The 15,439-nt window shown below is 60.7% G+C and overlaps 1 protein-coding gene across 2 annotated transcripts in view; it reads right to left on the bottom strand.

Moving 5' to 3' along the window:
• The window catches only part of PRDM16 (PR/SET domain 16), a 324,677-nt gene that overhangs the window by 215,184 nt on the left and 94,054 nt on the right, over window positions 1-15,439 (bottom strand). For both annotated transcript variants that reach the window (XM_004272306.3, XM_049706092.1), the window contains exon 2: window positions 4,154-4,503. In XM_004272306.3, coding sequence (XP_004272354.2) covers window positions 4,154-4,503 — 350 coding nt within the window. The remainder of the gene's footprint in view (window positions 1-4,153; window positions 4,504-15,439) is intronic.

Here is a 15,439-nt window from a genome sequence, read left to right on the forward strand (position 1 = left end):
GCGCCACAGCCCAGCTCCCTCTGGGCTGTCGCTCGCAGCCACCTCTTAATTAGCAAAATAAACAGCACGATGATAAATGTCATGATTTACTCAACAAATGATCAAAATCATTGTTTTTCAGACCCCAGGGCAATAAAATGCAATCACTGGGTGATTTATTCTGGGCAGGCTGTGTCTGGGGGGAGGGGTCCGGGAGTTCGAGCATCCTCCCGGGCACGAGGACAGACGACCTTCCTTTGAGATGGAGCCCACGGGGGCCGTTTCCACACACCCCACGCTCCCATCTGCGTCCAAGGATGCGGCTGCCAGGTCCGGGGAGCTCGCAGAGCCCATCTGTGCTTTCTTCCAAAATGACAGGGAGTCACTTCCTGGTGTCCCCCAAAGCACCCGGTGGGAGTGGGGGAAGGTTTAGAGTCATTGAATGTTCCTGACGCCCACATGGGGAGGAAGGGCAGATGAACAGAGGGGGGAGGGTGCCAGCCGCGGGGCGCACACGCACCTCCCCATTTTGCTCAAGTAAAATTCCTACATGAAACAAGGCTGCTCCTGCCACCTTGACCCTGAAAATGCCAGGTCACTCATGCTGCCCCAGCAGGGACAGAGGCATCGCGTCACCGGAAACCGTGTGCACCACAAAAAGAGAAAAGGAGATGGGACCCTTGGATTTTAGTTCAATGGAATGGTCCGCGATAGGAATTCTGTTCTCTGGGTAGAAAGAAAATTGTTTCCATGGTGTACCAAAAGGAGGGTAGGAATAATCGGTTTGACCTTGATTTTGAGCCCGTCCCCCGAGGGACACCCACCCTGTGCCTGCAAGGGGCTGTCTCTGGACCCCCCTCTCCTGCTGGACCCCAACACCAGACCTCACAGGAGCAAGCACACTCCGAGCCCGGCCAGGCCACAAAACGCTCCCACCACCCTCCGCCCCTCAGGGATCCAGATCCTCCCAGGCGCTCCCTCAGAGCTCCTTTGCCACCTTCGCTACAACGTCATTACCTGTTCTTTCTTCTCCGGGAACTAAACGTCATGTAAATTGTAGTAAAACCAAATCAACCTGATTTACGAAGCTTCATTACCAGCATGAGACTCAACATCGACGCACACACGACTCGGGACCGGACTGCAGGCCTTTGCGTATTGTCCCTGGGACCCGCCTCTGGCGGTCCTGCGTCTGCCCTGGCCTCCTTGGCTGTGACACTTAGGCCCTGACGCGTTGCTAGCGATTGTCTTGGTCGCCAGGCCTGCTCTGGGCTGAGCTGGCCGCAGGCCCGGGGACAGTGTCCCAGCAGGGGCATGTGAGGGCGTGGCCAGCGGCCTCACCTCGGGACTCCGGGGCTCGCTGGAGACCCTTCTGCGGTCCGGAGCCACAGAAGGATCCAGGCTCTGGAGGCTGGGCTTTCCGCCCCTAATCTCGAGCCCTGTTTGCAGCAGAGCAAAGGCGAGGACCACGCCTGCCCTTGAAGGGGCAGCAGCCGCCGCTCCTCTGGCCCAGACGCTGTCACACTCGAGCAGGGCACAGAAACAAAGTGACACATCGGTCGCCTGTTTCAGGATGCGAGTGAGGCTCTTTGAGTTCCACCCCAGAGACCCACGGTGCTAGAAAGAAACCACCTCGACCTTATGATTTATTTCAAGCAAAAGCGGGTTCGCCCTGATTTTCGGGGTGCCTACTTCGTCCTCCCCCTCCTTCCAGCCCGATTCTGCCCTTGGGGCTCGGCCACGATGACGGTGACACAGACAGCTGCTCACGACCGCATTGGACGGGACGGGACAGGAGGCCACGAAGCCCAGAGCAGGTGGTCAGGGCCCGGACTCGCCGAGGAAACAAAGTCAGATCCCGCCGGCGCGTCTGGAACTCTACGTGAGGACGTGGACCCGGCCGGCTCCGGGGGGAGGTGGCGGTCAGGTCACGGCCCCGGAATCAAGGCGCTGTCGGGGGAGGTGCCGTGGAGGGGAGCGTTCCCGCACGTACACGGAGGACAAGTGATATCGCGAAGTCAACAGGCACCACCGGGCAGATAAGAGCCACGGCCCGTACCAGGCCCGGCACCCAGGGCGGCGGCGATACGGGCTGTTTCTTTAAAAATAGAGCAAACAGAGGCCTGCATCAGAGCAGACGAGAGCCAGGTTGCCTCAAGGTCACCCATCTCACTACCCGTAGGGTCCGTTTGCCCTGCAGCATCTGAAGGCGCCTCCTAATTCAATAGTCCAGGCCTTTCCGAGCACGCGACACAACACCCCCAAATTCCTTCCGAACAGCCAGGCGGGAAGGACAGGACAGGCCGTCTGCAAAAAGCCACCGAACAGCCCAAACCACTTACCCGTCACGTTGTCCGAAGATGCTCTCCTCGGCCCAGCGAGGGCCAGCCACCCTGTGGGTCTCCGAAGAGCACACGACCTGCCTCCAGGAGGGCCGCACCTCCCAACTCCTCACCTCCCACCTCACCTTGCTCCCACCTGGCCGGCCGCTTCTGCAGGTGACCCGACCTCGAGAGGCACACACGGCGTCGGGCGCCTGGGGACAGCAGGGCACGGTCCAGCTGGCCGAGCTGCGGCCTCCCCCACTCTGGACCGTTGTGAATTCTGGCTGGCCTGCTCTTCTGTCCATCTGGTCAACCCACTACCCCTCTAAACCTTCCAGGTCTACAGAGCTCAGGCTGTCAGCTGGCACCCGGTAGGGGGCTTCTGTGTCCCCTGATGTCTACACTCCATGTGCTACCACAAGCCACACTCCACCAGCTTGCTGGAGAGCGGGGGCGTCCTGCGTCCGGGGCACCCCCGTGTCCTTGTGAAGGGCATGGCGGTCTCAGGTCTGCGGCCGCTGCCACCAGCACGTGCACCGACTCAAGCAGCCTCTTTGACCTTTACGGAGGGTTTCCAAAGCTGACGGGCCCGGGGGAGATGCTCAAGGGCTGCGGGGGGTCCAGGAGCTTCCCAGGGGTTAGGAAGAGGCCGTGCACATCTCTAGGGAGCAGCGGAGGCTCCAAGGCAGCCTTCCCAGCTGTAAAGACCCATGAGAGGGGAAAGACAGATCCAGATTCGCCCCTTGCTGTACACAGAACGCCGAGACGCACAGCTTGGGAACTTCTCCAAAGCCACGGAGCAGCTGCGGGGAGTCGGCTCCCCTGACCCCCGCTGCCCTGGTCCACTGTAGGGGACACGGCTGCCGGCCACACAAGGCCCTCTTCCCTCCTTGGACAGCGCGCCCCTTCCTAGAACTGACCTCCGTCCAAGCACTTTTGGAAGTTGTGAAACACCCAGAAGGAATCTGCGTTGGCATTTGCATTTTCCGTCCAGGCAGGGTCCCTGCCAAGAATACCACCGAGCATTGGCCCTGTGGAGCCAGCAGAAAGGCTAGGACCAGAGGGGAGAGCGCGCCTGTGGGGCCCACGGGCCTTCTGAGACCACCCTGAAAGCCCCCCCACTGGGGCCCAGCGACGCTCATGGCCCGAGCAGGATACCTCCAGAGGGAGGGCCGCCTTTGGGGGTGTCAGTGGCCGCCCCCCACCTAACCGGCCTCCCTCTCCTGACCGCACATGGGCTCCAGGACCCTCGAGCCAGGCCCAGGTCGTCAGGGAAATGTTAACCACAAGGTGCGCCTCTCTGTCCCCGCTCGTCTGAGAAGCGTGGGCTGCTCTCAGGGAGCCCGCTGACCGGGCAGCCCGGCAGGAGGCCCTTGGCATGGACGTGCCTGGGGCATCTGCGGCAGTGCGGCCACCAGGCACGTTTTACAAGCTGCCCCTGGCTGCTCCTGCCAGGAGGTGGGCCCCCATCTGAGGGGCCTTCCCGGGAGCAGAGACTCCTGCTCTGGGAGAGGCCATCCATCTCTGAGGTTCTGCCGAGATTGCAGCCTTAGCACCTAAGATCCAGACGGGAAGCTCGGGGGGTTTAAGACATGAGCTCATTAAAGACACATTTCCGGGAAGAGAGCGGGCACAGCGGACGGGGGCTGCCAGGCAGCTACGAGGCCCTCTGGTGTTTTCGGAGTCGCGTCATGCAAGCCGCAGGATAAAATAAGCCTGGGAAATGTGACATTCGAACGCTCTCTCCTACCCAGCCTCCTGCCCCCGGCGGCTCAGCTCACCCAGCCTTATAAACAGATGGAGCGCGAGATAAATGGCCACTATCAGTCACCCTGCACGACAGAGCTCACCTCCCAGCCGAAGTCCACCTCCTTCAGCGCGGCCCGGGGCGCCACCATGTACGGGCCAAACCGCTCCCCGACCTCCATCTTCTTCTTGGCCCAGATCCCCAGGCCGGCCCCGGGGATAGAGGACTCGCGGAGCTCGAAGTCCGGTGGGATGGGGATGTCCTCAGGAATGTAGACGGGGGCCTCGTAGGGCGAGCCTTCCTTGGGCGTGAAGTCCTCGCTGGTGGGGAAAGGGGACGGCGGCCCCATGGGGATGGGGGACATGATGCTGTCCTCGGTCTCGTCCTCGGCGCTCTCGCCAGCCAGCAGGTCGGGGTCCGGCCCGTACATGTTATTTACAATGTCGCCGTCACCTGGAGGAGACAAGGCAGCGTCAGGCTCTGCAGCTCGGCTTCCCAGGGCTCAAGGCTCGGGGACCACCTGGGACATGGGACAAACAGAACCAAGGGCGCCAGAGGCCCAGGGGTCACCCGGCCACCACCCCTGCCTGGGAGGCACGGCCTCTGCTAGGGGCTCCCAGGGGACTGTTCCAGCAGCGTCTTGGGGAGCAACGCAGACCCCTGGGGGGCTCCCCGAGGCCCCAGTGGCAGCCCGAGGACACGCTGGCCCGTTCTGCATTAGGACAGGAGGGAAGGAGGTGCCCACACTCCACGGGTCGGGGGTGGTGGGGGAAGCCGACACACCAGACACCCAGCCCGGGGCTGATGGGGAGGCATTCCTTCTGGAACTTCTTTGTGTCCGCAGCCTTGGAAATTAGGGAATGGGGGCAAGTCCCACGTTCTTGGGAGGACTCAGAATTGGGGTTACTGTGAAATTTACCCCAATACCTGGGCTGCTCTGGGCAGCTCAGTGGGGCCGGCTGGGTCCTGGGGAGAGTTCCTGGGAGTTCCCGATGAACTCATGGCAGGTTAGGACAGAGACCTGCTGAGGTCATGAGTATGGGACCCATGGGGTGGCAGGTCATGGGACTGAGCAAAAGGCTCCCCGGCTTGTCTGTCTGCTGTGGGTCTTTCTTCGGGGTCCAGCCCAAGAGACAGCTGGTGCCAAAACAGTGCCACCTAGGAGTTCACCCAAGGGTGGCCCGAGGCACAGAAAAGATAATAGAGTGGGCGGGGGAGAGACAGGGCAAGCAGGCAGGTCCAGCAGCGAGGAAAGCGGCTTCACTCCTTGGTATCGACCCGATAGTGGAAAACAGGGAGGCCGAGGGGTGAGGATTCCCGGCAGCGTTAACCCACAGCCCCTCAAGGGAGGGGCAACCCGAGTTCCATCCACAGACGAGGGGATCAACGCGTGTGGCCCATCCCCACAGCAGAATATTGATAATATAGAAAAGAGAAGAGGATCACGGACACGGGCTGCACACGGTGAGCCTTGCAAACGACCCTCAGAGCGAAGGAGGCTGAACACAAAAGGCCACACGTCCTACGACTTCATTTATGTGAAACGTCTGGAAAAAGCAAATCCACAGAGACAGAATCCATGTTGGGGGGGGACCGAGAGTGACCGACCGATTGGCACACGGTCTCCTCTGGGGGAAGGAGATGTTCTGGAACCAGACGGAGGGGGCGACTGCACACCCTGGTGACTGTGCCCCGTGTCCCTCAATTGTGCACTTTAAAAATGGTTCACTTTTGTATGCTGTGAGTTTCCCTCAATAAAATTAACGAAGTCAGAGGAGAGTGAGAGGAGGAGAGGGGAGGCCCGGGGGTGGGAGGCGCGCGGGCGGATTGCTCGTGGCTCGGAGCCCGCTGACCTCTGATCTAGATGCTTCTGCCCAAGTCCCTCCTTCTGGGACTTGAAAACCTTAGAAAGTGACCCAAAGGCTGTGGTCACTTTGGCCCTCGTCTCGCGGCCCCCTCCCTGCTCCTGAAAGGGTCGTCTCCAGGGAGACGGGAACTTTTCAGTACGAGTAAGATGACCTCAGATCCAACGGAGAAGTAACAAAATGTTTTCTTTCAAAAGAAACCAAAGTCTTAAAAAAAAGGGGGGGGGAATAACACTTATTTAATTTAGCAGTATTCACAGAAGTAATTATTATGTTTTATGTGGCCAATGGTTCCTTTTTAATTGACTTGTAGAATCCTTTCAAAAATGCAACAACGGAACGGCCGCTGTCGCTCCCCCATCCTGGGGACCCGAGGCTGTTTAGGTTTGAAAGAACACCCCGACCCTTCCTGGGGCTGCGCGCGCACCAAGGTGTATCGCGGGGATAATTAACGTGCCACCTTATCATGTGACCTGGTGACTGCACAGAGCTCCCAGCAGACTCAGGTAGGACCCCCCAGCGCGCTCCCTGACCCCTCCAGGGTCAGATGCCTTTGCTTCCGGGCCGGTGAGGAGTCCAGCTCTGTGCGTGTGAGGGCGCTGGGCAGAGAGCGGGGACGTGTCCCCGTCCCGTGCACATCCACCTCAGCGGGGACGTGCCCCCGTCCCGTGCACATCCACCTCAGGGCTCTTTTTGTTTTCCTGGGTTGTTTTTTGTTTTGTTGTGTTTTGTTTTCTTTCTGTTTGAATTCGACTTCCCCAAACTCGTCACCTTCTGGAGGAAAATCAGCGCTTGAAGGGCACGTTTGATTTCCTGGCCAAGCAAACAGCTTAGGAGGGAAAGGTGGTGTTTCCTGCTGATTAAAGGAAGGCTGTGCGTCGCCCACCTCCCACCCACCGCAGTCACCAAGGTTAAGTGATTGCCCGGAGCCGCCAGGAAAGCCCAGGTCTCGTTCGGCTGCCCCACTGCTGGTGGGGAGGGGGGCCTCTGTTTTCAGACGTGGCTGAGAGGAGGCCTAAGGGTGCGCAGAAAACATCTGGAGAAAAGGAGGCGCGCTGAGCAGCCCCCCAGGCCCTGCAAGAAGCAGGAAGCAGCTCAGATGCTGCTGGAGCCCGTGCAGGACCAGCACAAACTGTCCCCCCGACCCCGGGTCCCCGAGCAGCTGGGAGGCTGGATGGAAAGAGCATCCTCCCTCGGCCCAGTGCCCCAGCCGGACTGCCCTCAGGACGGGTGGCCCAGCAGGAGCCCCTCAGCCCCGGGCTGGCGGGCATTTCCAGGGAGGGGGCATCATTGCCCCCGGCCCCCGCCCCCTGCCACCCAGGCCTGTGACCACCGTCACATTCCCAGCCAGTGCTCTCCGGAAGGGCGGAATGCAGTGCCAGGAACACGAGCTTTTCATGACCTTGGGAATCCAGGCTGTGCCGTGGCGTGTTATTTACTCACGAGGAGACCAAGGTCCTTCACTGGGGTTCTGTGGTCGTTTCAGGCTCAGGGTTCATGACTGAGTCCGTCATCCCCAAAATTTCTCCTGGGAGATCCACCCAAATAATAAAAACGGGGAGGAGAGGGGAGGGGAGGGTGCAGGCAGCGACAGGAGTAAGAGGAGAGGCACGGAGCGACCCTGAGCCACGGCCACGGCAGTCAGGCCACAGGGCACCTGCCACTGGGGCCGGGGCCCAGCCAGGGTGGCAGGCTCTTGGCGGACTTCATGCCGAATCCCCGTTGGAGGCTTGTGTGCCCTCTCTCACCCAGATCCCTAAAGCCGCCCCTCCACCCCCAGAGAGCCCCATCCAAACATCAGACCCACGGCCAGGGTTTCAGGGTCTGGAGAGAGAGAAGGCCCCCAGTGAGCACCACTGTGCCTGACGGGCCGGGGGCAGAGGGTCCCTCCAGTCCCGTCGTGGGGCTGGCAGCCCTGCCATGGCTAAACGAGCAGTATCCCGGGACGGGGACATAAAGACCCCCGCCCTTCCCCGAAGCTCCAGCTCCTGGTTGCTTGTAACCCTGGAATCAGGCCGATTGAAGCCTCGATCTGCAGCCGGGGGCGTGCGAGGCGGGCTTCTCTGAGTCCCTGTGTGCTTTGCTCTGCTTCCTCCTTTATCGTGTGGCAGGATTTGTAGGAGAAGCCCTCAAACCATGCAGGGCACGGGCAAGGCCGTGGGCCGCCGCCAGGAGCCAGGAGTGAGCGGGTGGGTGTGTGGAAGAGGATGCGTGCATGCACGTGTGTACATGTGAGCGTGTGTGAGTGCGCGCACGTGTGCGAGCACGTGTGTGTGCAGTGTGTATGTAAAGAAGGGGCAACGGATCCTGACAACAGGCTCGAGGCGACCTCAGCCAGCCCCGGGCCTCCGCACGGCCCTGTAGGTGGCGGAACGTGGCTGCCTCTGTCCGGAGACCCCCAAGAGGAAGGGAGGAAAACGCCCCGTGTGGGGGCCGCCCTCCCACCTCCACCAGACGGGCGGCCGGGAGGGTCTCTGGGGGCCGTCGTACTGTAGTCTGCAGAGAGGTCAGGTGTCAGGGTGGACAGAACATCACGTGCTTGTCAGAAGACTGGCCGTTATTGGAAGAAGATGCTTCAATGCTCCTCCCTAAAAACACCTGCACCCAGCCTCCTGGGCCAGCCCTGTCCTGGGGTGCAGACCCCAACCTCTGACCTGGCAGCCTGCCCCTTGACACCCCCCTGGTCCAGCTGGAGCGTCTCTTTTGGGGCGGGGGTGCTACACATCACCCCACAGACACCAGGGCAGAGGCACCAGGAACAGGGGACGGTGTGCTTGGAAGAAGCCGTCTGGGCCCAGAGGTGAGCTCAGCCTGATGACGCCTGGGCCTCACCCCACAAATGCCACAGAGCTTCCTCCCCTGCACCCCCAGCACATGCTGTGAGACCCTCCTTTCCTCCCCCGAAAGAGAAACACCCTCAATGCAAACAGAACACACAGGTAGCGCCTTGGGGTAACACTGAAAAGGCATCCAGGCCTGGGTCTCATTGCCGGTTCAGTTGTGTCTCGCCCACATCACTGGGTTTAGAAGCGTAATTGGGTGTGTGACTGTCACAAGAAGGCAAAGTGGCTGCAGAGGCTCCCGCGGGGTGACACGTGGCCTGGGGGCCCAGCCTGCGGGACGAGGCAGCTTGACCAGTGGGCCCGAGCGCCCCCTCCCCCCAGCATAGCCTACGCAGCAATCGTCTCGGGGTCGGTGGGTCAAAAGCAAATTACCCTCAGCCAACTTGATGCTGACTCTGAATGGGGTTGGGGGGACTACTACCCCCCAACAGGGCAGAAGATAACCTTGCACGGTGGGAAAAGAGGGACCCCTGGACCCCCGTGAGCTGAGCTGCCCAGGAAGGGGACATGCTGGTGGCTGTGCTGGACCTGGAACTCGGCGGGGAGGACAGTCCACAGCGGAGTCCACCCAGGTGCCGAGAGATCACCTCGCTGTCTGCCCTCGGCCTTGGCCCGCCCTCCGTGGACCTGGGATGCTCGGCCCTGCCCACTGAGGACTCGTGGGCCAGATGGCCGCCTGCTTCCGGGCTACGCCTGAGGTCCTCCCTGCCCTCTGCAGCCGGCCCAGTCACTCCACAGACCCCAGCCCCGGAGGCTCTGCCCCCTGCTCAGGCCTCAGAGCCAATGGAACCGCTTCCTGTGTTCATCCCCAGAGGAGGGCCAGGCAGCCTGGCCTGGGCCGGCCCCTCCGCTATCAGCTGGCCACCCTGGAAGTGGCTGGGTTCCCGGAGCTGACCCCTTCTCCATGTAAGTTAGAATAAACGCACCCGCCCTGGGCAGCGACGGTGACACTTGCGGGAGTGGTATGATGGCCAGGCCCAGGCTCAGGTCTCCGTTGGCTCCCCGGAAGCTGCTGGCCGCCCACATCTCTTTCCAGGATCACGTCTGGGGCTGAAGTTTGTTACAAACCTCCTCCTCAGCCAGGGTCATGCCCAGGTCGGGTCAGGCCCCCAGCACATTTTGTGAGCCTCCCCCTTCCTGGAGCCCCAGGAGGCCCAGTGCAGACCCCGGGCCGGGAGCCCCCTTGGCCGTGCTGCATCCTGTGACCTCTTGGAGGAGTGGGGTTCTCGTGGGAGACCTGCCTGCCCGGCAAAGACGTAAGCCGGGTCCCACAGTGCTGACGCAAGGACACACGGGGACTGGGCGCCGAGGGACACTTCTTGGGTCAGACAGTGAGGTTGGCGCTGAGCTGAACTGAGCTGGGAGCTGCTCTCAGGTGCGGCCCCTTGTCTGAAGGAGCCCAGGTGCGATTAGGAGATGACGACAGATCCCAAGTGCCCCTGGAGACAGGACCCTACGGCGTGGCGTTCCAGCTGGGGGTCAGGCCAAGGTCCAGCAAGCCCCACACCCAGAGCTGCCCACGGGACACAGACCAGCTGGGGCGGCCCCCAGAGCATCGCCCGGAAGGCCGAGTCCAGTCTGAAAGGTGAGTCACTGGCAGAGCGGGGGCGGGGCCTCTGCGCATCCACACTGCCCGCTGACAGCAGAGCAGGGCAGCCACGGTGCACACGTGCAGGACTCAGCCTGGATGTGGGGGGCGTTCTGCCCCTCTAGCTCAGGGCTCCTCAGAGCGGGGTCCCCAGACCAGTGGCACCGGCATCCCCCGGCACTTCTGGAGATGCCGCTCCTGGGCTCCACCCAGACCTGCCCAACCTGAACCTGAGGGGGCTGGAGAGCCAAGCGTGAGAACCACTGTGGGAGCTCAGCAAGGGGGAGGGGCAGCCGCGTCTGAAGAGCCCTGAGGATCAGAGTGCATCGGGGGGATGGGACTCAGCACAGGGGAGCAAGTCGCCTTAACCCTTCTGGGAGCTCTCCCTGGCAATCTGGACCAGCACCCAACTGCACGGCCCCGTTTCATTCATCCCTGACCTGTTGCAAGTAATGGAAGACGCGCCACGCAGCAGGAGAAAAGCCGCCGTCACCGCATCTCCGGTAACCCTGCCTAGTCTGCACCTCAGACTGTTGTCCATCAGAAGCCCTTGGAGGAAGAAGTCTTTGTTAAAGGAGCCACATCCCAGCAGAGCTCGTCCCGGCCTGGTTCATTCCACGTACCGCACAAGCCGCCCAGGCTGGACAGGGAGGTGGGGTTTGCCAAGGGCTTCCCAAGGACGGAGCGAAAGCCTACCGCTGCCCGGCTCGCAGAGCAGCCTGCAAAGGGCCAGCCGCAGACACGAGCCGCTTACTTTTATCAACGAGTTTTGTGGGGTGAAAGGGGACGAGAGCTGCCACAGCATGTCCAAATGTTCCCCCTGTCCTGGTGTTGCCGGCAGGGACAGGACCCACAGGCCATGCAGGACACACTCCATTGCACCTCAGTGAGATGGGCTGGGCCAGGCTTTCCGGCCTTTTCAACGGAAGCCTCCTACACAGAGGCCACCAGACACCGGGCCGAGGACCTTCCGGAAGTGCCCTCTCCGGGATCTGTGGCGGCCCAGGTCTGAATTCCCTGTCGTATCATCAACAGCAAGGACCCCAGACCATGGTCTCTCCCAGGGAGAGGCAGGCTGGGGCACGGGCACCCCCAATCCCACAGCCAACTCCAGGTTTGAATGCCCAGGTAGTGATCAGTTTTACCAGGCCTGTCAATGCAGTATTTAAAACTTACTGTTCAAAAAAATGTTTTTTTAAGAGTTAAAGTTACTGTTCAGTCCAACTTATGAAAGGAACATGGTGGTCGCGGCGAAGCCAAGTGGAGAACAGACAAGCCACCCGGTCACGGCCCTGAGACCTCGGGCAGCACATCCCTGGCTGGCCACACGCCCATGCAACTTGAGGACCGTCCCGGAGAGACTGCAAAAGCAACCTCAGGACCACAGGGGGCCTGGTCAGAACACTGTCTGCCTCGGTTCTGCCCGCCTGTGTGTGACAGGTGCTGACAGGGCTCAGGGAGCACGCAGCCAGAACTGCGGTTACTCTAATTCCCGCCACGCCCCAGAGAGGAGGCAGAGATACGACTTCACCCGTCTTGTACATCATGGGAGGGACGCTCGGGGAGTGAGGACTTGCTCAAGGCCACACAGTTAGCCAGGGCCAAGCTGGGAGTGTTTAGACAGCCTTGATCTAAAGCGCTCAGACCCCGTATCACACAGCTCCGTGTTCCCACCCCTGTGCTCTAGATGCACCTTAAAGAGTGCCCAGCCTTCAGTGATGACCTTCCTCGTGTCCACAGAAGATACATAGGAAATGAATGGGTAAATGTATGGGTGGACGGTTCGGTCAGTGCATGGGTAGATGAGGGGATAAGTGGATGGGCAGATGGATAGATGGATGAATGGAGGGGAGGGGGATGGAAAGATGAGTAAGAAGATGGATAAATGGTGGATGGATTGTGGAATTGTGGTCAGTGGATGGTGGATGGATGGATGGGTGGTGGATGGGTAGTGGCATAATGGTGGGTGGTGGTTGGTGGGTGGAGAGATGATGATAGAATAATAGTGGATGGATTGTGGATAAATGGATAGATGGTAGATGGATGGGTGGATGGATGGATGGATGGTGGATGAACGAATGGTGGATGGGTGAATGGTGGATGGATGTTGGGATGAAGGGTGGATCAATGGATAGGTGGTTGGTGGGTAGACTGATCAATGGGTAGGTAGTGGATGGATGGGTGTATAGGGGATGAATGGATGGATAAAGGGATGGGGGCAAGGACGATCTTCCCTGAGATGAAGCCCCCTTAACAGGAGGCTCAAGTCTGAGTGGTTATTCTGAAGGCGATAGCTGGGCTTGCTAGGCCCAGACCCCACCTCTTGGAAGAGGGCCGGATGTCTCTGCTGCTCGTTCCGGGCATCCCTCCCTCCACCCACGCAGGGTGGCATGCCTGGTCCAGCAACATAGGGGTCGCGGGGCACATCTGTGATGCCGGGGTTCAGCCGCAGGCCTGCCTGGCCCTCTCACCTTCCACCGGAACCTTTTCAGAGAAACAAGATGGGCCTTTGGTTCCCATCCTCTGACTTTCACTTCTTGAATCAAGCAGAGAGGAGAGCTGTGTACTGCGCCCCTCAGAGACCCCCCAAACTTCTTCCCCAGAGCCTATAAGTCCCCGTGGTCTGTGACTGTCGCAAGGACCATCTCAGCTGCTGCTGGGGTGGGAGGGGAGGGACAGAGGGGTGAGCGCGTCAGAGGAGCCGGGCCTGGGGGAGCCACCGGCTCGGGCGGCGGAATAAGATGCCCTGATTTCCAATCAGGATTTCGGTGCAGCCACCTTCCCGCCCAGCGTAACAGGCGGGCGAAGCCCCCCCTCGGTGGGAGGGTCCTCGGGCCACAGCCCCACTTCCGGAAACGGTTTGCTAGAAAGAGAAACCTGGGAATTGACAGGGTCAGTCTCGCTATTGTCCTCGAGCTTTTAATCAACCGCAGCCACCACGGCGACCCCTCCCCCAGCCCTGGACCTTGGCTTTAAGACAGGAACTAAGAGTCCCCATTCCAGGAACGCCCCTGCCCAGGGCTGCGGCCACCAGGGGTCTCACCGCCTGCCCGAGCTGCCCAGGGCTGTGGCCACAGCGGGCACCTGGCTCCTGGCCTCCCCCTCGCCCGTCACCGCCGAGCTAAGCCCGGAGCAGAGCGCGGCTGTTGTTAACGCGGCAGATTAATAGCACCGGGAAAAGACGTTCCTGCAAACACGCTGAATATTAATAACAGTCGGTGGCCGTTTATATTTCCAAACCCACTCCAGGGACCTTGCCTGCAGGGACCGGAGGCCACGAGCCCCAGCTGCCGGGCTAATGGAGCTGCACTGTCATCAGGGCCCGGAGAGACCGGGAAGGCACAGGGCCTGGGGTCTCACCGCCCTGTCCCGGCCACGCCTGCGAGGGCCCGAGGTACGGACACCTTCCCCCGAAAGATGCAAGCTCCCCGCTCCTCTCCTCGTCCTGACAAAAGACGGCAACCACTTTCCTGGCTGCTGCCACACACGTGCACTTCTTTTGTCTCAAACCCTGAGCTGGTGGTGGCAGGTCCAGGCCTCTGACTTGGCTGGCTACTCCACCGGCCCCCACTGCCTCTGGTCACCTGATGGCCATCGGGAGCTGGTGCGACCCCCAAGACGTCATGGCCTGAATTGTGCCCCCAAAAGAGATGTGCAGGTGTTCGAACCCCCAGTACCTGTGGATGTGACCTGATCTGTAAATAAGGTCTCTGCCGGCATGACCAACTTACGATGAGGTCATTAAGGCGGCCCTGACCCAATGGCTGGTATCCTGATAAGAAGAGGGGATAGAGTCACTCAGAGAGACACCCAGGGAAGACGGCCACGTGATGACCAAGGCCTCCAAAGGGGAGACGGTAAACGTCTGCCGTTTGAAGCCCCCAGTTGAGGGTACTTTGTTACAGACACAAAGGCTCAGGCACATAGAGCAAAAGGCTGGAGGGCCCTGACCAGCCACGGTACGTGGCCCCGGGGCTGCCGTCACCTCTCACAGGGTCCCCCAACAGAAGCCCCCCCGCCTGCCCTCTGTTCTTAGTCTACCCGTAGCACCGAGTAGCAGGTCACCATCTACCCATTTTGCAGACGAAGAAACTGATGCCCAGAGGGTAAAGCAGCAGGTGAGGCCCCTGCCCTGGTCCCCACACGAGTCTCCACTGCCAAGCTCAGCCGACCTCAAGGTCAGATTCACCTCCCGGGGTCAGCCCTGCACGTCTGGGAGGACCAGAGGTGGTACAGAGGTGAATCCAGAAGGGGACCCAGAGGACCTGCTCCTGCCGCCCTCCCCTCCCACACGTGAGGTTGGTGGGTGGGCCCTGGGCGAGCGTCACACCCACCCCACACCCCCGGGGCCCCTGCGCCCTCCTCAGCATCCTGTCGGCAGCCTGGCCCCCGTGCCGTGGGACTGCCTCTGAGACAGCTCCGGGAGCCCGCTGCCCTCAGTGGCCCCACCCCAGGCCCCCACGGCCCAGCCGAGTGGCCACAGGGCTGTGAGGGGCTCTGCCGGCAGCCCAGACCACCTGGCCTTCCTTAAAGCCGGCGCATGATTCTAAGACGATTATTTCTCCGCGCAATGCTCGGGGGACTCCGGCTCTGGCGTGCCTATTTCAGGCCCCGCATCCACTATTTCCTCCCTGCCTCCGTTGCCCCGGGCAGGCTCTGAATGACTCGCGATGCCACTGTAATTTTGATCAAGGCTTGTTCCCGGTCAAAAGCCTCTTTGTTTCAGAGAGATGTGATTTGGCCTTTTTTCTTCCTCTCCTTTATTCCTTGGTTAATATACCACTTCCCTGAGCCCCGGGGGCAGCGAGGTAGCCCACAGATTGCTCGAATCTCATGTTTTTCTTCTAAATCACCGCCGACTCTCCCTGGCCCCTGTGCTAAGCACCGTGTGAGCCGGCGGCTCAAGCAGGGGGTGTCCCCTCACCCGTCACCTCCAGACTGTTAAGGCACCAGAGGGGCCCTGGGCCCCAAGACGTCCCCAAATGTCAAGGGACGTAGGCTCTACGCACCAACTCTGCAACCTCACATCTGGCAACACCACAGTGTGCTCTTGCAAAAACTGAAATAAAAGATGCATAGCGTAACATTTACCA

This window comes from Orcinus orca, chromosome 1, assembly GCF_937001465.1.
Source record: "Orcinus orca chromosome 1, mOrcOrc1.1, whole genome shotgun sequence".
NCBI lineage: Eukaryota > Metazoa > Chordata > Mammalia > Artiodactyla > Delphinidae > Orcinus > Orcinus orca.